This window comes from Gopherus flavomarginatus, chromosome 6 (assembly GCF_025201925.1).
Source record: "Gopherus flavomarginatus isolate rGopFla2 chromosome 6, rGopFla2.mat.asm, whole genome shotgun sequence".
In the NCBI taxonomy this organism is placed as follows: domain Eukaryota; kingdom Metazoa; phylum Chordata; order Testudines; family Testudinidae; genus Gopherus; species Gopherus flavomarginatus.
The window spans coordinates 30,072,902-30,097,953 of NC_066622.1; the positions used below are offsets into that span (position 1 = coordinate 30,072,902).

The 25,052-nt window shown below is 53.9% G+C and overlaps 1 protein-coding gene across 1 annotated transcript; it reads left to right on the plus strand.

Moving 5' to 3' along the window:
- The first annotated feature begins 11,748 nt into the window (after positions 1 to 11,748).
- NPAS4 (neuronal PAS domain protein 4) lies at positions 11,749 to 19,311 on the plus strand. The gene is made up of 8 exons (XM_050957213.1): positions 11,749 to 11,983; positions 12,350 to 12,498; positions 12,947 to 13,049; positions 13,468 to 13,717; positions 14,219 to 14,328; positions 14,427 to 14,565; positions 15,006 to 16,267; positions 17,614 to 19,311. The coding sequence occupies exons 1-8, from the start codon at positions 11,809 to 11,811 to the stop codon at positions 17,640 to 17,642; spliced, it is 2,217 nt and encodes a 738-aa protein (XP_050813170.1). The 5' UTR covers positions 11,749 to 11,808; the 3' UTR covers positions 17,643 to 19,311.
- The last annotated feature ends 5,741 nt before the right edge of the window (positions 19,312 to 25,052 follow it).

A 25,052-nucleotide genomic window follows, 5' to 3' on the forward strand; every position in this document is an offset into this window, starting at 1 on the left:
GAGCAATGTGGGGGGTCTGGATAGGGGTTCTGGGGTGTGTGGATGGGGTGCAGTGGATGGTGTGGGATGTGGATGGGGTGCAGGTGTGAGATGGAGCAGTGTGGCAGATTCTGGGGTGTGTGTGGATGGGGTGCAATGGGTGGCATGAGATGTGGATGGGGTGCAGTGGGGGAGTGCAAGTGTGAGGTAAAGCAATGTGGAGGGTCTGGATAGGGGTTCTCTGGGGAGTGCGGATGGAGTGCAGGGGGTACAGTTTGTATGTGGGGGTGTGGCTGGGGTTTTCTGGCCAGTCTCATCCCTTCCCATTCATTCTCTGGCTGTGGGTGGCAACCCTGGCCCAGCCAGCCATCTCAGCTCCCTGCCCAGCCCTTGGCAGAGCGAGGTTCCACCTCTCTGTGTCTCTGCAGCCAATACTTCCCACCTGGCCTGATCCTGGGTCCTCAGGCCCCTCAATTCTGGGGAGGGGCAGCTCAACACCTCAGGAATGGAGTCCTCTGGGGCAGATATGGGGCTGATGTCAAGAAGCCTCCCTGCCCCATGCACACCCTGTCCCCCTCCCCAAGGAGCTCAGCTCCGCTGGCCCTGGACCCTCTACCTGGGCCGAGTTAGTGCCCAAAGGGATGGAGTTTGTTTGACACCTGGCTAGGAATGGGGTTGAGACCTGGCAAACTTGTTCCATGTGGGGGCTGCATGGTTGGATCAGAGCAAGCCACCGAGGGGAAAGGCCCCATGTCCCAATCCCTCTGTCCTGGGGCTGGATCGGTAGGAGAGAGGAAGGAGTTGGGGTCAAGGAGTGAGGGGAAATGTTTAGTTGGGGGATGGAGAGGGACTGAGAGAGATGGGAAGAAATTTCCCCCCATCTTTTCCCTGGGGGTGACTACTCCCTGTTCATTCCCCCCGAAAGCATCCCACTCCCAGGGAATGATGGTTCCTTGCTTGTTGATGCTGCTGCTGCCGTAGTAACGTAAGAGAGTCTCTAGGAGACAGGTTCCTGTTGCTAGGGCTGCGTGGGCGAGGGATGGAGAGGAGGCTGCTGCAGAAAGGTGGGGTGGGAGGTCAATCCCACATGGGGGGCTGTGCCCATTTACACACACATACACATCGCCCCCACCCAACCCAGAGACATGGACACCCCCCATGCCCACGGAACGCCCCAAAGACACGTATTGCCCCCATGAACACGCAGCCCTGTGAGACATGCAGTGCCCCATTCACATGCAGTCCTAGAGACGTGCATCTCTTCCATGCACACAAATCACTCTCATGCACACAACCCACCCAGATATAGATCACCCCCAAGCATGCACACCTACCCCCAAATACACAGATCCACACCACCACACCACACACACACATGGATCTCCCATCCACAAGCATCTCCCCAGGAAGAACTGGCACTGCCCTGCACATGAATGCCCCTACACACCCAAACCTACAGGGACAGATCTAGAGCTGTTACTCATGCCTCCCCCCACCTTCCCATTTTGCTGGGCATGACTCTGGTGCATAGGTCCTGGCATGGTTGGGGCATGGTCTCTGTCCCCATCTACCCCTACCCTCTGTGCTGCCAAGCCAAATCTCACCCCCAGCACCTGCTCTGAGGAACTGGCCCCAACTGCATCCCAGAATGGAAACCTGCCCCTGGCAGTGGGGTGTCGGGAAGGATTTGTATGAGGGAGGGGGTCTGGGGAGTGGAGTGTAGAGGTCTGTGGGGGACAGTGGAGTGGAGGGAGGGGTTTGTGGGGGTGGAGTGTAGAGGTCTGTGGGGGACAGTGAGGTGTTGGGAGGGGTTTCTGAGAGAGAGGGGACCTGTAGGTGGGGTGTAGAGGTCTAGGGGGCAGTGAAGTGGCAGGAAGGGTTTGTGTGAGGGAGGAGGTCTGTGGGGTGGGATGTAGAGGTCTGTAGGGGGCAGTGGGGTGTTGGGAGGGGTTTGTGTGAGGGAGGGGGTCTGAGGGATGGGGTGTAGAGGTCTGAGGGGCAGTGGGGTGGCAGGAGGGGTTTGTGTGAGGGAGGGGGTCTGGGAGTGAGTTGTAGATCTGGGGCAGTGGGGTAGAGGGAGGGGGTTTGTGTGAAGGAGGGGTCTGGGATGGGGTGGTGGGAGGGGTTTGTGTGAGGGAGGGGGCCTGGGAATGAGTTATAGAGGTCTGTGGGGGGCAGTGGGGTGTCAGGAGGGGTTTGTGTGAGGGAGGGGGTCTGGGGGGTGAGTTGTAGGTCTGGAGCAGTGGGGAAGAGGGAGGGGTTTGTGTGAGGAAGGGGGTCTGGGGTGGGGTGGTGGGAGGGGTTTGTGTGAGGGAGGGGGTCTGGGGGTGGGTTGTAGGTCTGGCAGCAGTGGGGTGTCAGGAGGGGTTTGTGTAAGGGAGGGGGTCTGGAGAGTGGGTTGTAGCTCTGGCAGCAGTGGGGTGTCAGGAGGGGTTTGTGTGAGGGAGGGGGTCTGGGGGGTGGGTTGTAGGTCTGGGGGCAGTGGGGTGGAGGGAGGGGTTTGTGTGACGGAGGGGGGTCTCTGGATAGGGGATCAGTGGGGAGGTGTCAGTGGGGTCAATGGGAGTGGGGTGGAGGAGTCTGTAGGGGTGGGGTTGCAGAGGTCTGAGGGGTGGAGGGGGAGGAGTCTGCAGGGGCAGGAGAGAGGGAGGGGGGCCACTGTCACACCTTGCTCTGTTGTTGCAGTGAACAATCCCCCTGTACGCTGTTGCCTAGGTGATGTGATGCAGGTGGGGAGCAGTGACGTCACAGTTGCATCTCTGCCTTTTTCCTATTTTGGCAGCAAAAAGCGGATTCTCCCCCTCCTGTCCCTGCATCCCTCAGCCGTGGCCGCAGGCTGGAAAGGGACTGAGAGTGGGGGACGGGGGGAGAGACTGAGCCAACCCTCCAGCTCACACTCCTCTGTCCATCCCTCCCAAAAAACCCTCCCTCCCTCCCCCTCTCTGTTGCTATAGCGTGGTTCTGCTTCTCTCTTGGTCACTCTGGATCTGAAGCAAGGAGCAGCCCTGCGGGTGCTGAGCTCTGACGTAACTCATTGCTGGAGCTCTCCTCTTGCAGTCAGGGCTGACCCTAGTGCCCCAGTCCTGCCCTAGGGGGTGCTGTGTGCAAGGAGTGGGATGAGGAGCTCACAGTCAGGGCTGGCCACAATACCCTGCAATTCTCCTCCTCTTTTTATAAACCATGGTAGAGCATTTCTATGCAGCAGTCGGCCAAATGCTTTGTCACACCCCAAAAGCAGCTGCAAGGATCCCTGTGTAAACAGCCCTGCATTCCACCTCAAGAGTGGTTGCATCTCAGCTCCGAGTGAGGAATCCCTGTATAAACAGCCTCTGGACCCCACCCCAGAAGTGGCTGCATCTCAGTGCTGAATGAGGGGTCTTCAAATACATATATAAGCATAGTGCTCTGGGATTGGCAGGTGCTGGGAGCCTGTTATATAACAGCTTGGAGATGCGTGGCTCTCCTCATTGCTGCATCGGAGTGTTTGTCACACACATTTAGACATCTGTAGGTTGCATTCTGGCTTGATTATGTCTATAAAAGTGCAGGTTGGGTCCAGCACGATGTCCTCGCCCCAGGAGTCGCAGGAAATTGGGCGTGGGGATTTTAAAATAGACTCATTTCATCCTTTGCTATTTTGCCTTTTATTTACTCCTTGTGTTTTCAAAAATAGTTCTGTGAACTGCTGGCTTTTTAATCAGAATTCCTCCCAATTCGGGTCTCAAAGCTCCTGACCAGCCTATGAATGAGTTGTTTCCTCCAGCACTGAAATGCAGCTGCCTCTGGAGTGTGACGGCTGTTTATACAGAGACTCCTCACCCAGGTGCTCAGATGCAGTGCCCTCTGGGGTGGGACATGGGCTGTTTCTACAGCTACGCTTCACCTGGGGCTAAGATGCAGCCCCCTCTGGGCTAGGGTGTGGGAGCTGTTTCTACAAGGCTGCCTCAACCAGTGCTGAGATATAGCCCTCGCTGGGGTGGGGTGTGACGGCTGTTTATATGGGAATCCCTTGCCCAGTGCTGAGGTGCTGCTGCCTCTGGGGTGTGGGGTGGCAGATGTTTAATAGCTCCCAGCAGTGGCGAAGGAGTTTGACAGGGAAGGCTGCCTACAAGAGGGCAGCCCTAGAACAATATGGCATTGGAGGCAGTATTCGCTTCCTCTTCCCCAGTTTCCTGGGTCAACCACGTGAGCCTACCTTGTCCAGTGTTGCTCTCCCTGCTCAAGCAGACTCTAACGGCGCATCATTCCTGGGAAGGTGTAAAGTCCTATATTGTGTTCCCAGTTCTGGGAGAGAAGTAGGGGCTGGGAGCCACAACACCTGGTTTCTGTTCCAAGACTGGCAGAAGAATGGGGCTAGTGGGTTAGAGAAAGGGGTTGGGGGCCAGATTGGGCTTGGGCTTGGTGGGAATGAAGAACTAGCCCATTCAAATCCTGAAACCCTATTCTGCATTTGTATTGACAGGTAGATGTTGGGGGTGGCTGGGTCTGAACTTCCCACGCTGGGGGGGGGCACTAGCCAATCCCGCTGGCTCTGGCCCCCCTCTCCTTTCGCACATTGGGTCTATAAAAAGCCTCCAGCCCCTCTGTATTGTGAAGCCTCTTGTGCTGGGAGGTGAAGCTGTGGGTGGGTCTCCATGGCAACTGCTGAGATATTTTCGATGAAGAAGGGACCTTGGTAGATATTTTTCTCACTCTCCCCTCCCGCGCCAGCGGGGGACATGGGGGGACGTGAATGTTCAGAGCTATATAAAACCTGGGAATGGGGCTAAAAATAGGAGCAAAGAGCCTTTTTTGGTGGGGTAAAGATGCCGATGGCAATGGGGGGGCACCTTCCTTCAGCCCTTCTGGGAGCCACAGAGCAACAGCAGCCAGACTAAGGCAGGGGTGTGTGATCCCCACTCTTCAGCACCCCCAGTCTAACCCACTAGCCCCCTGCCCCAGAACTGGAAACAGAACCCACTGAAACCACTAATAGAAAGCACACAGTCACGGTGCTCTAGGAAGGACAGGCCCCAGAGCTCATTCCTAAACCCCCAAGCCAGCCAGTCCCCTCCCTGGGGCCCAATTGGATCAGGTGCCCCCTAGAGGGGAGTGAGCCTGTACCCCATTCTTTGTCCTCCCTGAGCCAGCCTGTCCCCATCCCTGGCTGATTGGATCCAGTGCCCCCAGAGGGGAGTGACCCTGTACCCCATTCTCTGTCCCCCCTGAGCCAGCCTGTCCCCATCCCTGGGGCTGATTGGAGCCAGTGCCCCCAGAGGGGAGTGAACCTATTCCCCTGAGCCAGCCAGCCAGCCCCCCATATCATGCAGGGGTTCTGAGTGAGATGGGAGATTGGCAGGCTGGACAGGGGAGTAGAAATCGCTCATGGTGTGTTATCAAAAGCAACAGGTGGAAAATGGCAGGAAGTGATTTTATTTAAGCAGGTTAACACAATGGCTCCTTTCCATACATTCACTGTCCCCCCTCCACATGCCCTCTTCACAGCATCCACTCACTGCCATTGTGTCTACGCCCTTGCTCAACTAACATGCGCTCCCACCAATCTGTCCTCTCCCTGGGTTCTGACTCGGACGGGACACTTGCAAGCTGCATTTAGAAACAGTTACCTGGAAAATCGTCCTCAGCACTGGAGCAGCATCAGGACATTCACCAGCGCCTGATAAAAGGAGTCCGGAAATGAGGGCAGCTCCCAGGTAGAGCTAGCCAAGGCCTAGACATGGGCCCTTTCCCCTCTAGGGGTGCCAGCCCAGATCCGGCCAGGGACTGGCTGGCTCGGGGGCAGGCAATGGGATATGGGGCCTTTCCCCACTAGGGGGCACCAGCTCTGATCCAGACCCAGGAAGGGGGGTCTGGCTGGCTCGGGGGGGTCGGCGGGGGTGTGGGATACAGGGCCTGTCATTTCTATGGTGCTACAAGCATGTGTGGGTGTGGGGATAGCATCCTGCCTGTGCCTGTGTGGTGGCATGTAATGGCCGGCATATGGGTATGTGTCTGTGTGATGACTCACAAGCCAGTGACTCTCAGCATGTGTTGTATGTCAGTGCATGACAGCTTGTGTGTCAGTGTGTGCTACTACATGTTGGTGAGTTGGTTCCTAGTGGAGCGTGTGTCACTGTTAGTCATTCCATGTCAGTGCACGAGGTCCATGCCTGACCATGCTGAACTCCCCTTGGTGTGAGCTCTGGTGTCTGGCTGGGAGAGAAGGCAATGTCCCCGTGTCCTGTTGCCAGCTGGCTGGCACTGCCTAATCCCTCCCCCAGCCTGGCTCTGGCAGGGACTGGCTGTTACGGGGCTGAGTTGCTGAGCCACTCTCTAAATCACACGGACTCCAGAGCTATTTTTAGCCTCCAGGTTTCTCTTTTTAGTTGCTTGATTCAGATACTGAATGAAACACCGAGGGGGGAGGGGGATGAAAGGGCCCAGCAGGCTCCCAGAACAGATGGGCTTGGGATCAGCAACCCCACCCTTGGTCCCCTCTCTCCACCAGGAGGTGACGCAGCAGTGATGCACTCTGAGTCATCTGGCTCCCAGATTCCAGCCACAGCTGAGGAGCAGAGCTAGCGAAGCCCCCTTTCCACCTGCCCGCAGGGCCGTGCCACCCCCCGCCCCCCCCCGCACCTCACACATACTAGAGATGAGTACAGAGAGAAGATGGGCTGTGGTTTTCAGCTCATTGGGAAGAGGGGGGCCTTTTCAGGTCAAGGCTGCAGGGCAATAGCACTGCACCCCATCCAGTGGGAGGCAGCAGGCAGAGGGGGGCTGGGGGGCAGGGGGGAGAGAGCCTGCAAACACAGCAGCTCATGTGGGTGGGGGGCTCCCAGCAGGGTTAGGTGGGGTCCTGTGTTTAGACTTAGAGGGCACAGGGTTAAAAGGGACACTGGTGGGGTTGGGGCTCTTCCTTTAGGGGTAAAATGGCTCCTGGAAAGGAATCCTGGCCCTGAGACTCCGTGGACGATGGTGTGTGGAGCCTGCCCTTTCCATAGCAAAAAGAAAAGAGAGAGAATGAGGTACATGGCCTTCCCCTCTAGGCAGCGCTGGCTGCGATCTGGCTGCAGACTGGGGGCACTGGCTGGGCATGAGGTTCCGTGAATGGGACATAGGGCCTTTTCCCTCTAGGGTCACCAGCTCTGATCAAGTTCCTGGGCAGGCAGGAGTGGCTGGCTGAGGGGAGGTGGGCTGTGGGAGATGAGCAGAGAGGCTGAACAGGCCACAGAGCCCAAATTCTGGGCAGGTGGTCTTGGGGTCTTGCTTTGGCACTGCCCCTGGTTGGAGACCTTTCCCGGGATGCCGAATGCTGCTCTGGTGTCAGCAGAGCTTTAAGGTCCTCTTGGGCCAGCCCCCATCCAATAGCTCACTGCCTACCACAGGCCCAACCCTGCTGGTGCAAAGTGATGACCCCAAGGGAACCACACCGATCCCCCAGCTCAAGATCTGGTCCTGCAGCTCGACCAAGAGACATGGGGCCATATCAGCACCACAGCTGGCCCTGGGCTGGGTGCCCTGGGCTTGCCCCACAGCACATCATCACCTGGAGCTCCTAGCCAGTGCTCCTGAGCCACTCACTCACCCTCTGGAGGGACTGGGCTGGAACCAGCTGGCACATGCCATTCTTCCCCTTGCCCACACCCTGCATAGTAAGAAGACAAGAGGTTAACCTCTAGTGCCCTGTGCTTCAATTCCAGTAGGGGTCATGTCGGGTATATAGAGCAGGGAGCTAGGGGGGTCGGGACTTCTGGGTGGGGAGTGAGGTCTAGGGCATTAGATCAGGGAAGCTGGGGGTGTCAGGACGCCTGGGTTCTATCCCTGGGTCATTTCATTTACCAAGGCACTGGGTGAAAGGTGCTGTTTACTTGCCACGCATCCTTCTTGTGCCTTCTCCTAAAGTCAGAGACTCCCCAAAATAGATTTTCTCAGCCTAGGCTGAAAGCAGCCATGCGGCATTGGCAGGGCGCAGGCTGCCTCTCCCAGTGCTCAGCTCTTTCCTTTTATAGGAGCTAAGGCTGTGGGTCCACCCCCACAATCCAAAGACTTTTTTCTAATTCATGATGCGCCCACTCAGCTCTGAGCTGAGCTGGGTTATGCTGCTAGGGCACAGCCCTAGATAACAGGCTGACGTCGGTGCTGCGAGCCAAAAACATAAAAAAGCTCCCATTGTGTCTATTTATAGCATTGCATTCCTAAAGGATAGAAAGCTGGTGGCTGTCTTCCCACAACTCAGATCAATGGCGTCCTATAATACACCCAAGGAAGTTGACTCCCAGACACCCCCCCCTCGACCACTAGATCCCACACTGCTCACAGACATAGATGCTGGAACTAGGGGAGCTGCCTCACCCCTTGGCTTGAAGTGGTCTCCATTATAGCCAGGGTTTACAGTTTGATTCAATGTCTCTCAGCACCCCCACTATACAAATTGTTCCAGCATCCTGGCTTGCAGAACCAGGGATAGAACGCAGGCATCCTGGCTGCCAGCCCCCCTGCTCTAACCCATTAGACCCCCTCTCCCCTCTCAAATCCAGGGATAGAACTCAGGAATCCTGACTCCCAGCTTCCCCTGCTCTATCCCAATAGACACCCCTTCCCTTGCTCTAGTGGATTACAGCAGGGTGGGCTGGGAGCCCCAGGACTCCTGGGTTCTGTTGGCAGCTCTGGAAATGCCAGGTTTAACTAAACTATCATCTTACAAAACAGAAGAGTGGAGAAATTCTGCAATAGGCTCGAATTGCCAGAGGGCCCCATCCCTGCACAGGGAATTTGCTGAGACTTGCTGTTGTACTTTGCAGTGAACAGGTCATTTGAGAAACTAGAGCCAAGGCCTAGCCCTTAAAAGGTGACTTTGGAAAGTTGTATCATTCCTTAAACTGCCTAAATAAGGAAAGCAGTGTAAAACGACCCATAGACAGCAGCCCTCATGTGGGTGCTATGGATGTCCCAGTTCTCTGCAGCATTAGAAATCAAAGAAGTGTGCAATTAGCTGTAATAGATTTCCAAAACAGGTGCAAAGGCTTTCTGGGCAGCGAAGGGTTAGTCAGCTCAGTACTTTCTTTCCTAATATGGAAGACGAGATTATGCAAAACTTAGCTACCCAATTTAGGTTACTCCATTGAGCGTGGCACTTCAGCTCTGTCGCTTTGCATTTGACACAATTGCTCTCCTAACAATGCGACACACACACACACACAGAGTGGTGTGGGTCTTCTTTGGACTTTTCAGAAGTTGGCTTTATTTTTATCCCATTTGGAAAAACATTATTTTAATGGCACTAAGATTAGCAAAAGCAACCCTCCAAACTCGCCCAGCATCGCCCTGTGGAAATGCTCTTAACTTCTGAAGATACATGCTACCTGGACAGGGTGGAGGGGGGGCTTAATACAAGCCCTCTGTATGGAAAGGCAAAGAAAAGGAAAACCATTGCAGTCATCAAATGGAGTTAGTTGTTTACAGACCAAAAAGATATTTTTTAAAAGAATGTATCAAACATATCCCTCGAGACAATGTTTGCATATTTTAGATTAGATAGCAATGTATGGATGGATGGATGGCTAGATAGATGGGTGGCTGGTATGGGGCTGGGTGGATGGCATAGGGATGGATAGCTAAGGGGGTAGATAGAGTGGGGATCTACTAGATGGAATGGAGATGGGTATAGAGGGGTAAATAGATGAAAGGGGGATGGATGGGTGGATAGACGGGTAGATAGGTAGAAGGGAGATGGATGGATAGAGAGGTAGATAGATGGAAGGGGATGGATGGATAAACAGGTAGATGGAATCAGAATGGATGGATATATAGGGGGTAGGTAGATGGAAGGGGATGGATGGATAGAGGGGCAGATAAAAAACTACTTAAGTCCCAGGCAGACTGCAAAGAGCTACAAAATAATCTCACAAAACTGGCTCACTGGGCAACAAAATGGCAGATGAAATTCAATGTTGATAAATGTAAAGTAATGCACATTGGAAAACATAATCCCAACTATACATATAAAATGATGGGGTATAAATTAGCTGTTACCACTCAAGAAAGAGATCTTAGTGTCATTGTGGAGAGTTCTCTGAAAACATCCACTCAATGTGCAGCAGCAGTCAAAAAAGTGAACAGAAAGTTGGGAATCATTAAGAAGGGGATAGATAATAAGACAGAAAATATCATATTGCCTCTATATAAATCCATGGTATGCCCACATCTTGAATACTGTGTGCAGATGTGATCGTCCCATCTCAAAAAAGATATACTAGAATTGGAAAAGTTTCAGAAAAGTGCAACAAAAAGTGTTAGAGGTGCGGAATGGCTTCCATATGAGGAGAGCTTAATAATCCAGGGACTTGTCAGCTTGGAAAAGAGACCACTAAGGGTGCTATGACTGAGGTCTATAAAATCCTGACTGGTGTGGAGAAAGTGTTATTTACTCCTTCTCATAACAAGCAAACTAGAGGTCACCAAATAAAAATGAATAGGCAGCAGGTTTAAAACAAAGGAAGTATTTTTTTCACACAACACACAGTCAACCTGTGGAACTCTTTGCAGAGGATGTTGTGAAGGCCAAGACTATATCAGGATTCAAAAAAGAACTAGATAAGTTCATGGAGGATAAGGTCCATCAATGGCTATTAGCAAGGATGGGCAGGGGATGGTGTCCCTAGTATTTGTTGCCAGAAGCTGGGAATGGGCAGCAGGGGATGGATGCCTTGATGATTACCTGTCTGTTAATTCCCTCTGGGGCACCTGGCATTGGCCACTGTTTATCTGACCCAGTATGGCCATTCTTATGTAGATAGATGGAAGGGGAATGGATATATAGAAGGGTGGATGGATGGATCCATAGAGGGGTAGATAGATGGAAGGGGTGGATTTATAGGGGGTAGATAGATGGAAGAGGGATAGAGGGGTAGATAGATGGAAGGGGTGGATGGATAGAGGGGCAGATAGATGGAAGGGGATGGATGGATAGATAGAGGGGTAGATGGAAAGTGTGGATGGATAGAGGGGTAGATAGATGGCAGGGCTGGATGGAGAGAAGCGTAGATAGATGGAAGGAGGATGGACGGATGGATAAGGGGTAGATAGATGGAAGGAGGATGGATGGATGGATGGATAGAGGGGTAGATAGATGGAAGGGGGATGAATGGAGAGAAGGGTGGATAGATGGAAGGGGTGGATGGATAGGGGGTAGATAGATGGAAGGGGTGGATGGAGAGAAGGGTAGATGGAAGGGGATGGATGGATGGATTGAGGGGTAGATAGATGAAAGGGGGATGAATGGATGGATTGGGGGTAGATAGATGGAAGGGGATGGATGGATAGATAGAGGGGTAGATAGATGGAAGGGGGATGGATAGATTGATAGGATTAAATTAGATTCCCCTACAGAACACTTCACCAAGAAGTCAGTGTAAGAGTTAATGTTTGACTCTGGGAAGGAGCAGGGGCAGACTCAGCCTGGAGCTAGATGTGATTCCAACAGTCAAGTCTCTCTCTGGCTGCTTTTCTCCTAATTCGGTGCAGTGTGTTTCTGTGCCTGCCTCCTCCACTCCCCCTCCCTCACTTGAGCACGTCACTGAGGAGAGGGTGACGTGTGGCTCCCCAGCACATAGAAGGAAGGGGGAGAGGGGAGGGGGGAGCAGCTTCCTAGCCATGTCTCTCCATTGATCTGAGCAAATCTTCCCGCCCCACTTTCCTTGCCATGCCAGTGCCCACACTCCCAGCAGCCTATAAAAGCCGGGATGCAGGCTGAGGCTCTCAACCAGATCTGCCGGGAGGAATCTGGGAGCCATACAGCCAGCCAGACAGACCGATCGACCGACCGCTGCCGAGCGTGGAGAAGCCCAGATGTACCGCTCCACCAAGGGCGCCTCCAAGGCGCGGCGGGACCAGATCAACGCCGAGATTCGCAATCTCAAGGAGCTGCTGCCCATCCCGGAAGGGGACAAAGTTCGGCTCTCCTACCTGCACATCATGTCGCTGGCGTGTATCTACACCCGCAAGTCCATCTTCTTCGCCAAAGGTAACCAGCCCCAAGAGTGTGTGTGTGAGAGAGCGAGAGAGGCACGTTGTCTGGCTGGCACTGGGCAGGGAGAAGTGAGGAGCCAATGTGCCCGGACAGACACCTGTTAGACACCAGTGCCCGGTGGGTGTCTGGCTATGGGGCGCATCCAGCCAGTGTGGCTGGGGTAGGGGTAAAAGGCTCGTGGCACTGTCCGTGGTGCTGAAGCTACATGGCCTTGGGCACTGCGTCCAGGTGGCTGTCCACGGCTCTGAAGGTGCAGACTCCCCAGTCAGTGGCTGCAGCGAGTCGCTGTCCATGGTACTGCCGGGCTGCAATGCATGGAAATGGCTTTGTATCCTGATTCCCCCTCCTCTTCCACAACAGGTGCCCTAGGAGGGCTGGAGAGCCTGCTGTCATCCCAGGACCTGGAAGAGTTCTTGCAGACGCTCCCAGGCTTCCTCCTGGCGTTCACCGGTGAAGGGAAGCTGATCTACGTCTCGGAGAACGTAGCCGAGCACCTGGGACATTCGATGGTGAGGGCTCCGGCGAGCCGGTGGCTGGTGGTGGTTATCCACACACCGACTCTTCCGCTCCTGTACATACTACAGAGCTGGGGGAGAGAGGGGATGTGTATGGGGATGGATGAATAGCTAGAGGGATGCATGTGGAGATCAATGGATCAATAGATAGATATGGGGATGGATAGGTAGAGGAATGACTGTTTCTAGAGTTAACCAGTGAGGTTCTCACTGTGTATTTCCCCTGTGCTTGTTGTTAAGCAGTGTTTCTAACACAGACACTGATAGCTTGTGGAGCATAAATACACAGCTACCTGCCAAATGCCGATCTGTGTTATATGACCACGTAGAAATCCTGGCACAGTGATGTGTGTTGCCAACCCTAGGGCTTCAGCTCCGAGCAGCCTGTTCCTTGTGTTGCACGGCAGCATGAGCTAACATCTCGCCATTACCTCACCCCCAGGTGGACCTGGTAGCCCAAGGAGACAGTGTTTATGACATCATTGACCCCACCGACCACTTTGTGATGAGGAATCAGCTGGCGCTGCCCTCCCCGACTGATACAGGTGGGTCCCTGTGTGAGTGGGGCTTGCATTGAAATTATTCTGCATCCAATGCCACTTGGGAAGAGCATGAAAACTGAGAAAGAGCAGAGAGGAGCATCTGAGTGGCCAGCCAAGGAGGGACAGAGGGTAGAGACATCCATGCAGAGTATGCAAATAGACAGAGAAATGGGAGAGAGTGCAGCCTCTATGGAAATCTGAGAGGGGGAGATGGATGGGTGGCTCGATGGGTGGATGGGTTTATATAAGGCTGGGTGGATAGCTAGAGATGGGCATGTGAGGATCGATTCATTCCTGTACTAATCTAATATTCCTGGAGGTGACACTCCCCAGTGCATTAACTTCTTCTCCCTCCCTGCGTGCCCAGGCTCCCTACATTTGCCACACACACTCACCTTCTTCTCCCCTTGCTGATTTCCAGACCGATTGTTCCGGTGCCACTTCAACACCTCCAAGACCGTGCGGCGCCAGAGTGCGGGGAACAAGTTGGTGCTAATCCGAGGCCGCTTCCATCAGCCACCGCCCGGCTCCTACTGGTCCACCAACCCCGTCTTCATGGCCTTCTGCACCCCGCTAGAGCCCAAGCCACGGCTCAGCCACAATTCACTCTTCCTGGCCTCCTTTGAGAGCCGGCACACCAAGGACTTGGCCATCCTGGACATCTCAGAGAGGTGAGGAGGGGCTCAGCTTTCAGCACAGGGGGAGGATGGACCTTCTGGCATGTCCTGATTTAGGGCATAAGTTGTGTGAGGGGGTTAGGAATAAAATCAGGGAGTGGTTACCCCATATCTTTGGGGTACCTTTAACCCTGCTCTGGGCAGCTATAAAAGATGGGGTACCAGGATAGATGGGCCCCTGATCCAGGTCAGGGACCCTGATCATGTCAGGAGATCCACAGATGCAGAATGAGAGGCAATCCCTGTTCCGTCTGTTCAAAGATCAGGAGGGGAAACAGAGGCAGCAAGAATGGGAAGGACGGGCTCCAGTGGAATGGGAGAGCGGGGAGGAGAACCAGGAGTCCTGGCTCCACCTCTAACCCGCTAGACCCAACTCCCTTCCCAGTGCCAGAAGTAGAAGCCAGGTGTTCTGAGTCCCAGCTCGGTGCTGCTCTGTGGGTCGTTCTCCACTCCTTGTGCATGCTCAATGATCTCCTCTGCTTGGCTCCCCCGCAGTGTGATCTTCCATCTGGGCTTTGAGAAGAGTGAGCTCCTATGCCGGTCGTGGTACAGCCTGATGCACCCAGAGGACTTGAGCCATGCCTCAGCCCAGCATTGCCGCCTGTGTGAGTATCCCCTCCACTCCCCACAAGCGACTGAGGGCTGGGCTGGGCTCCTGAGAATCCATGACACTAACCCCCCTGCCCTCTTTCTCCTCCTGCAGTGGGCGATGCTGGTGAGCCCCAGGTGGAAATGGTAGTCCGACTCCAGACCAAGAATGGTGTCAACTGGGTTTGGATCTACTCCCTGGCACGCATGGAGAGTGCTGAGATCCCCATCACCTGCCACAACTACATCATCAGGTATCTACATGCAACCAGCCTCTTCCTGGGTTACAGGGCCCCAAGCCAGACTGAAGGTCCTGGGCTCTCAGCAGCTTCTGGGATCAGGTCCTAATTTGGTCTGGGCTAAAACCCAGGAGCCCGAGGCAGGGTCAGGGACTCCATCGGGCCGGGTGTTGCATAGCCCCTGACAGAGATCAGACCCAGCACTAGAGACGGTCCCTGACCCAAAGAGCTTGCAGTCTAAATAGACAGCTGGTGTGAAGGGAAACTGAGGCCCAGACAGAGGAAGAGGCCTGCCCAGGGTCGGGGGCTAGGAATAGAACCTAGGTGTCCTGACTCCCTGTCCAGAGCCCGGTCTGTGTGTCTGGTGCAACAGGTGGATGTACTGGAGAGCCCCGGGCTGGGGGGGATCACTCCTGCCAGCTCCAGCACTAACCCTGCCTCCCTTTGGTTGCCAGTGACTCAGAAGCCTGGTGCCTGCGTCAGCAGCTGGCCTCGGAGGAGCCGCAGGTGGCCTACGTGCTAAGTGCCGCGCCGCCCTACTCTGAGGGGCTGCTGTCCCCGACGCAGCTCTCCAGCCCTGACCAGGTCTTCACACCCCTGTCCAGCACACCCACCGGTGCCGCCCCAGTGCCCTCCTTCGATTTTGCCAGCCTGGAGTATGCAGAGGGCACCAGCCTGAGCCACGAGGGAGCATCGATGGCCATGGAGCCGGGCAATCTCTCCTCCGTGGAGGAGGCCCCCAGTGCCACCCAGGGCCAGCCAGGCAAAGACACCGAGTTCAACTACGTGTTCTTCCCCACTGCCTACGAGCCAGCCTTCCAGAGGGACAACCCAGGTGGCTCCGCCAAGGACTTTGTCTGCACGCCTCCCTACACGCCCCACCAGGGCTGCACCTTCATGTTCGGGACCCAGGAGTCCTACCCTTCCACCACAGCCACCTCCCCTCCCACCACCACTTCCTCCGAGCTCCTCTACCCTCCAGAGAACTGCAGTGCTCTCTATGAGAAGTTGCCGCCCACTCCTGACAGCCCCGGTAATGGGGATTGCACCGTCATGACGCTGCCGGAGGTCAGAGCCCCCCTCTATATTGATGTGCCCATGGTGCCCGAGGGGGTGCTCACCCCGGAGGCCTCACCCATCAAACAGACCTTCTTCAGATATTCTGAAAAAGAAAAGACTGAGATTGACCTGCTGGCCAGGCACATCAGCAGCTTGGCTGAAGACTTCAGCTCCTTCCACTCCACGGAGCTCTCCCTCCAGGCAAAGCAAGACCAGATCAGCCGCAGCTCCTCCCTGCCGGCCGGCATGCCCAGCCCCTGCCTGGACTTCCAGCCCCTCAAGAGCTGGAGGAGCATTGACTTCTCCTTCCTCTCCTGCCCCGAGGAGAGCCTCCTGGAAGAGGACTCCGTGGAGAACCTTCTCCAGGACCTGTCCACCTCTCTGTTCGAGAAGAGTGGCGCCGGTGTCCGGTGCCCCCTCCACCACCACTTCTGTGGTGGGAACGTCAGTAGTCCACTAAGCTTGGACGCCGAAGAGAGCGGCAGTGGGACCTTGGCTCCCTCGCCCTCCACGGACCTGTCTCCAGAAGAGCAGTGCTTTCTGGAAGAACTGGCCTCCTATGAAACAGTCTTTGAGACATGTGCCTCAAGGTCGCCCTGTGATGGGTTAGATGAGTTGTATCAACTCCAGAGCCACCTGCAAGACAGCTTCCATGAAGGTAAGGGGCAGAGGAAGTGCCAGCTGGGGGTGGGGGGTCAGTGCAGGAGCTCAGGCTGCATGGATATGGATTGTAGGGATCCCCTGTTGGCCACCCATTTGCCCCCACCATGGGGCACATCACTCTTCCAGGGGGGCAACCCTGCACTGCAGCACATCTGCCATCAGTTAAGGCACACGCATGCTGCCCCCTGACCTCCAAAACGTAGCCTGCCCCTCCCCGGTTACACTTGCCACGGCTCCAGTTCAGCTGGGTGGCCATTTCCAAAACTGCTACCAGGACACTATGTAAGGCAGCTAGAATGAGATCGGGAGCCGGTCACACCAGGCACTGAACCAATCCTGATCGAGATCAGGGTCTCCGTGAGCCTGGGCACTGCACAGACACAGTCCCTGTCCCAACAAGTTCACAAGCTCTAAACATAGGCAGGATTATCCTACCCATTTTACAGATGGAAAGTGAGGCCCCAAAAGAGTCAGTGACTTGCCCAGTGTCACATGGGGAGGCAGCCATGGAGCTGGGAACTGAACCCAGGTGTCCTGAGCACTAACCTGGGGCATTCATCCCAAGGCCAACATTGCATGGTGCTTCCACCTGGGGACAGCACATGAGCAACTGGGCTGGCAAGGGATTTAGAGAGTGAGGGCCTGACTCTAGTGGGTTACAGCAGAAGGGTTGGGAGCCAGGACTCCTGGGTTCTCCCCCAACTCGGAGCGAACTAACTGTTAGAGCAGAAGGGTTGGGAGCCAGGACTCCTGGGTTCTCCCCCAGCTCGGAGGGGACTAGCCATTAGAGCAGGAGGCTGGGAGCCAGGACTCCTGGGTTCTATTCCAGCTCAGAGGGAACTAACAGTTAGAGCAGAAGGCTGGGAGCCAGGACTCCTGGGTTCTATCCTAGCTCAGAGGGGACTAGCCGTTAGAGCAGGAGGCTGGGAGCCAGGACTCCTGGTGTATCCCAGCTCGGGAGGGGAGTGGGATCTAGTGAGTTAGAGCAGGCAAGCTGGAAGCCAGGACCCTTGAGTTCTGCTCCCAGTACTGAGTGAACATGGACTAGTGGTTAGAGTATAGGATCAGGACTCTTGGGTTCTACTCCCGATTCTGTCACGCTGCATGTGTGAGTTTCCCCCCTGTGAAAGTAGGGGAGAATAACCTCTCCCAGGGAGCTATCCTGGGAGGAAAGTTGTGGAGCAGGTCGCCCTCTAGTGGAGATCCATGAGGAGGCTGGTCCTGGCTCCGTCAGGCCTGACAGTGGTTGGGGAGAGCACGGTCTGTCTTTGTGGTGGGTGCTGGCTGGGATGCCCCGTGCCCTCTAACCCCCGATCCCCTTTGCTTTGTGTCTCCCCACAGATGGAAGCGAAAGTGACCCTTCGTTCTGAAATAAGTCTGTGACTTACTTCACCAAGTATGGCATATTGTCATATTTTGAGGAGCTTCTTTCACCTATACTCAAGCTGAGACCTGACTCCGTGCACATCCAGAGGGGGCGCCAGGCTGGGCATCCCTGGGGTGAGCTTTGGGTGAAGAACTAGCATTTTTATAACCCCCCCCCCCAAAAGAGAAGACCACCATCATGCTGTCGAAGCTAGAGTTGCCAACCAGAGCTCTTGAAAGGACCATTGTACGTGGCTTTACACATAGAACTGTATTCACTCGTAGTGAGTATATGTATGTAATTTAATAAGAAATACTACGGTCGCCTCTCCCCAAGGCCTGCCCCCCACGTGCATTCAACCCAGCGTTGGAACAAGGCATGGGTGGGCCTGGCTTTGGCCTCCCCACCCCTCTGAACCCCTAGAGAATGGTAAGCGTAGGTGGTATCTAACCTACCGCAGTAAGGGCCCATGGCTGTTCAGGTGTTTTTTTGGCAATTGCATTTCTGTTCCTGACCAAAAACAAAAATCCCTAGATTCAACTGGCCCAGCTCTGATTTTTCTCAGAGCTGCCGGGGCAAAATACAGTGTTTGTGGCTACGTCCATTTCACCATGAGGCTTCTGCTGGGATTCTAGGCTGAGACTGTCAAAGCTGGCTTGATCACAGTCTCTTGCACAGGGGCAGCTGAACAATGCATAAAAGGCAAATGTTTAAGTGGGGAGGGTGATTGACAAATGGCCTGGGGATGTGATGGACTCTCCATCATGTGGGCTGTAAACCCAGATTGGGTGACTCTCTCTAGCCTGACCACAAATCACTGGACTCAGTGCTCGGGTAATGGGGTGAAATTCTCCAGCCTGTGTTATCCATGTCAGACAGGATCTGGGCCTAAGAAGTCATTACCCGAAGGAACTGACATTCCAGCCCCTGGTCTAGTTTTGAGACTCTCAGCGTTGAGTGAGATCGTTGTTCAGCAGGAGTCATTTGAATTGTTGTTTCATTCTGAAATGTCATCCATGAATGTTAACTCACCCTGGCTGGAATAATCCCCTGCAAGCATTTTCCAGATCAGAGCTTAACATTGTCACCAGAGTGAGCTACTCGGAATGATTCCTGGCACCAAAAGCACCCCTCTCCCCCACCTGGGGCGGGCGGGGCACGGTGAAATATACCAGTGTAAAACAGAAATGTTTATAGATATAAATATATAGAGATCTTTATTTTTTAAAAAAAACCACAAGAATGATTTTCTAACTTCTCCAGAGTGGGATCCTGAGTTGGGCGCAGTCTCTGTGCCATGACAGGGATATACTGTGAGACATCAGGATGCATGGGTTTTCCCCCCCTTTTCCTTTCTTTTTGGGGTGTTGATAAAAAAAATAAACAAATGTTAAGATGTGACGCCCAGAGAGGCGCCATTGTCGCTAACCGTAGAGTTGTCTACGCTCAAGTATCAGGATTGAATCCTCTAACTCTTTACCAATTCGCACATTGCCGAAATGTGGAGTATTGTAAGACACATGTATATTTGTAAAGGAAAATGACGGGATTTCTTTTTTCAAAACAAAAAAGATCATTGTGTCCATCGCTGTACATATATCTCTATATTATATATATGGATCATTGTGCACCAGGTCATGGACAACGTGGAGTCGTTCTTCGGTGTGTGTCGCTGTGAGTGCATTTGTAATGCCAAAATCTTTGTAATAAAACTGAAATTAACAAAAGTGACGTGGGGCATTTCTTAAGCTGTCTCCTCGGGAGAGGGTGAGTAATTGTATTGTTGGGCTGCATTTGAGATCGGTGGCCTCCTTTGTGCCAGGAGCTACACAGACACCCACCAAGATTGGGGATCCCATTGCACCAGGCTCTGGACAGACCCCGACTGAGATCAGAGCCCTGTTGGGCCAGATGCTGCACAAACCTCAACTGAGCCCAGAGCCCCCATGGAGCTGCGCATTGCACAGACCCCGAGATCAGGGCCCCTATTATGCCAGGTATCCCCATATCCTGTGAGCCTGAGCAAGGATTCCCTGGTTCTCTGCTACAGGGCATGGCATGGTGGTGACCAAGACCTCCTCGCCCTTACCCCATCTTAGCAGCACTGCTGCCCCCTGCAAGGTGAAACTAGACCTGTTCTGCTGTGCATCAGCCCTCATGTCAGCAGCACCAAAGGCATGGTGGCCTAATGCCAAGTTAGTGAGTTAGAGTCTCCGCCCTCAGCACATGGATTAGGTGGGGGATTGCTAACCTGTGGCTGTGGTGATACAGCTATCTCTGGAGTGGAGCACAGGAGCTGTTTATATCGGAATTCCCTCATCTGGCACTGAGATGTAGCTGCTCCTGGGCTGGGGTGGGGGTGGGGAGGGGCTGATTATACAGGGATCCCTCACCCAGTGCTGAAACGTGGCTGCCTCTAGGGTGGAATGTGGGAGCTGTTTCTGTAGGGACCCATCCCACATCACCCAGATGCAGATGCCTCTTGGGTGGAGCGCAGGAGCTGTATAGCAAGCCAAGTGGATGTGGGAAAAATAGTAGACATGCAATATCTGAGTGTTAGTAAAGACATTCTCATAAGCAAACTACGGAAATATGGTCTAGATGAGATTCCTATCAGGCAGGTGTGTACAACTGGTTGAAAGACCGTACGCGAAAGGTAGTTCTTGATGGTTTACTGTCAGACTGCAAGGCCATATCAAGTAGGATCCCTCCGGGGTCTGTCTTGGGCTTGGTACTGTTCAATATTGTAATTAATGACCTGGTTGGTGAAGTGAAGAGTATGCTTATAAAAGTTGCTGGGAGGGGCTGCCAGCACTGCAAGGCCAAGGTTAGAAGTCAGAATAATCTTGAGACATTGGAGAATTGGTCTGAAATCAACAAGATGGAATCTAGTAAAGACAAGTACAAAGTATCACATGTAAGCAGGAAAAGCAAAGGTACAGCTACAACATGGGACTCGTCAGCTAAGCAGCGGTACTGTTGGAAAGGATCAGAGGGTGAGAGTGGATCACAAATTAAATAAGAGCCAACAGTGTGATGCTGTTTTGAAAAAGGCAAATCTTTTTCTGGAATGTTGTCACCAGCTGACTGGCTCCTTTACGAGTAATGGGTCCAGTGCCACCTGGGACTCATTCAGCCCACCTCCCCTGTTTAGACACCTGGCTGATAGGTTGTTTGGTTAAAATCAGTTCAGGCCTGTATTTATTACCAAGCGATTGTTTGGTAATGCTCCTCCTAGTGGAAATGGCCACACAAGAAGAAATGAAGAATTAAGCTCTCATCGGCTCCTAGATCAGGGGTAGGCAACCTATGGCATGCATGCCGAAGGCAGCACACGAGCTGATTTTCAGTGGCACTCACACTGCCTGGGTCCTGACCACCAGTCTGGGGGGGTCTGCATTTTAATTTAACTTTAAATGAAGCTTCTTAAAGATTTTTAAAACCTTATTTACTTTACATACAACAATAGTTTAACAAACGTATTGGAGCAAGAGCTTTTGTGGGTGAATACCGACTTCCGAAGTGGGTAATCACCCACAAAAGCTCATGCTCCAATACGTTTGTTAGTCTATAAGGTGCTATGGAACTCTTTGCCACTTTTACAGATCCAGACTAACACGGCCACCCCTCTGATGTTTAACAATAGTTTAGTTATATATTATAGACTTATAGAAAGACACCTTCTAAAAGCATTAAAATGTATTACTGGCACACAAAACCTTAAATCAGAGTGAATAAATGAAGACTTGGCACAGCACTTCTGAAAGGTTGCCGACCCCTGTCCTAGATCCTCGGTTATTGGTGGCCTCTAACTGGAAAAAGCAAATTCGCCGAATCACAGAGGAATGATTAAGAACATAAGAACAGCCACGCTGGGACAGACCGATGATCCATCTAGCTCAGTAGTTCTCAACCAGGGGTATGTGTACCCCTGGGGGGAGCAGAGGTCTTCCGGGGGGTACAGAAACTCATCTAGCTATTTGCCGAGTTTTACAACGGGCTACATAAAAAGTACTAGCAGTACAAATTAAACTTCCATACAGAGAGTGACTTGTTTATAGTGCTCTATATACCAGCATTTCTCAAATTGGGGTCCACTGACCCCTGGTGGTCTGTGAGGGTACTCCAAGGGGTCCGCCAGCCTCACTGTTCAACTCCTCTTCCTTCCTCCCCCTGCCTCCTGCACACCAGGAAACAGTTGTTCAGCAGCATGCAGGAGGTGCTGGGAGGGAGGGGGAGGAGTGGGGATGGGCAGGCTTGGAGGAGGAGGCAGAAAGAGGCAGGGAAGAGGAGGGGCAGGGATGGGGCCTTAGGGGGCAGGGGTGGGGCCTGGGGCCTGGGGCTGAGCAGGAGGCTCATGAAAAATTTTAAATTAAAATGTGGGGCCTCAGGTTACTAAAATTTGAGAACTGCTGCTGTGTACTGTACACTGAAATGTAAGTACAATATTTATATTCCAGTTGATTAATTTTATAATGATATGGTAAAAAGGAGAAAGTCAGCTGTTTTTCAATCATCGTGTGCTGTGACCCTTGTCTGATTTTGTAAGCAAGTAGTTTTAAAATGAGGTGAAACTTAGGGGTATGCAAGACCAATTAGATTCCTGAAAGGGGCACAGTAGTCTGGAAAGGTTGAGAGCCACTGATCTAGTCCATTATCCTGTCTCCTTACACTGGCTGATGCCAGATGCTTCAGAGAGAATGACCAGAACAGGGCAATTATCAAGTGATCCATCCCCCATCCCAGCTTCTGGAGGTTTAAGGACACCTGGCTCCATCCCTGACCATCTTGGCTAATAGCCAGTGATGGACCTGTCCTCCAGGAACTTATCAAACAATATGGGAGGTTGAGGTTAGAGGGAAATTAACACACCAAATACATACCCAGCAAAAGAGAACAGATAGATATTTGGCTACTTTTTATTCAATGCTCAGACAAAGTCACCTGCAAAAGTTACCTGCAAAAGAAACCTCAGCATGCTGGTCCAAATGTTGTGACTATTAACATTTGATAGACATGCCTGGTCAGTTAAATATGTGTGCACAGAGATTTCACTTTGTTTATCACTAGAAGGGACATATCCCAGGTGTGGTAGCAAAGCCACTCTATAATATGGTAACCCACTGTTAAATAGAAAGATCTGATGACTACAGTCCTGTACACTGTCTCTTAACAAAAGCTAACTGTTGTAATGATTGTTTGGTTTCTGATACTTACATGGCAAGGATTTGTAGGCCTGTTAAAACTTCCAACCTAAATACACAGATAGTTTAAAAAAAATCACTGCAGGCCTGGAGATAAAAAGGAAGAGTCACTGGAGAGCCCAGGGGCTGTGTGTGGGCGCAGAAACAGACAGCTGGAAAGAGACATCCCTAGGAGATACCTGCTTGCTTGTGACCTCTCCCAGCCCTGCGGGAAAGGACAGGATTAAAAGAGGCTGTACAAAGAGGATGATTGAAGGCTGCAGCTGGCCTGAATGATCAGTCAGACCCCAAGGAGGGCTGTGGGAGCCCAGAAACAAGGCTGGGACCTGAGTGGCAAAGGACTAATTTGATATACTGTAAGAAATGAGACCCCTCCCAAGGGAACCCCTGTTTAAAACATTCCATGGGAGAGTGGCTTCTGAGCAGAGGTGGGAGGGGCGCAATAGAGGGCAGTGCCTCTGCAAGGCTGTGTTGTGCCACGGGGGGGGGGGTGTTTGAGGGTGTTGCCCCAACCCTGATGTATTAACAGGAGTGTTTTATGTAGCACATGGGCAGTAACTGCCCCACTCTGCTGGACACTGGGGAGGTCTCAGCTGGAGAACAGTGTCCAGTTCTGGGTGCAGCAGGAAAGATGTGGACAAATTGGAGATAAATTGCTATAGATAGTGTTCAATTGTTCTCCATGGGCACTGAGGATGGGACAACTAATTGGCTTAGTTTGCAGAAAGGGAGATTGAGGTTTGACATTTGGGGAAACCTGCTAACCCAAGACTAGTTAAGCCCTGGAACAGGTCCCCCGGGGAGGTTGTGGCATCCCCATCTCTAGAGATTTTTAAGACCTGGTTGAACAAGCAGATATGAGCGACAGTCAGGGTTCCCTGGGGCCTGCTGCAGCGCAGGGGGCTGGACTACCTGACTTCTCATGGCCTCTTCCAGCCCTACATTTCTAAGATTGTGCTAGGTGCTGCACAGAGCAACCCCCAGCAAAACCTGGGGCCCCATGGGCACATCAGAGACACAGACCTGGCCCCAAAGAGCTCACAGTCTGGATAGACAAGGGTGGGACTGAGGCACGGAGGGGGGAAGGAAATTGCCTGAGGTCAACAATCAGGTGGAATGGTGGAGCCAGGCAGGGACCCAGTTGCCCAGAGTCCCAGCCGGAGCCTGGGCCACAGGGGGAGCAGCGTGTGACTGGAAAGGGGGCGTTCAGGGGAGATATAGTGGGAAGGGCTTTGCAGGGGAGTGGGATGTGACTGGAGAAGGAGGGGTCGCAGGGGTAGGCAGGCTGTGATTGGAGAATGCAGCCTGGACCCGCCCCGATTTCCATGTTTTGGCGGGAGCGGGAATTTCCAAGTGCAACAAGAGAAGGTGAGTGAGCACCTGGCACTGCCCAGCTCCTGAGACGGTCTGCTCGCCTCCCAGGAACAGGGCCTCTCTGTGCACCACGGGCGGAGGCGGGGAGGGGTGCCCAGAGCCCCGCCGCAATCCGGGCGTAGGGGGACAGCGCCCCAGAGCAGGGACCCCCCCTGCGATCCGGGCACGGGTTGGGGGCAGCGCCCCAGAGCAGGGACCCCCCCTGCGATCCGGGCGAGGAGGGGCAGCGCCCCAGAGCAGGGACCCCCCCTGCGATCCGGGACCGGGGTGGGGGCAGCGCCCCAGAGCAGGGACCCCCCATGCCATCCGGGCGACGGGGGGCAGCGCCCCGGAGCAGGGACCCCCCTGCGATCCGGGCACGGGGTGGGGGCAGCGCCCCAGAAAAGGAACCCCCTTGCGATCCGGGCACGGGGTGGGGGCAGCGCCCCAGAGCAGGGACCCCCCTGCGATCGGCATGGGTTGGGGGCGGTACCCCAGAGCAGGGACCCCCCTGCGAGCCGGGCACGGGGTGGGGGCAGCACCCCAGAGCAGGGACCTGTCTCCCTTCTCCACGATCCGAGGACCACGTTGCTAAACCCGATTTTCTTCCACTTCAGCTCCCTCTCTCTCTCCCCTGAGTCGGGACGGGCAGCGTCAGATTTACCCGTGGAGGGGGGGTGCTTCCGCGCGCCCCGTGACCCTTTGGGACGCGCCTTGGAGGAGCCGGGGCGATCCGCGGGGGAGCGGGACTAGCCCAGGCTGAACCTGCCGCGCCCCGCCCCCCGCTGCTGCGTGTCCCGGGGGTGTCAGTGGCGCCCCCGCCAGGCGGGAAGGGCTGCGGGGGTCCGTCCCCTTCT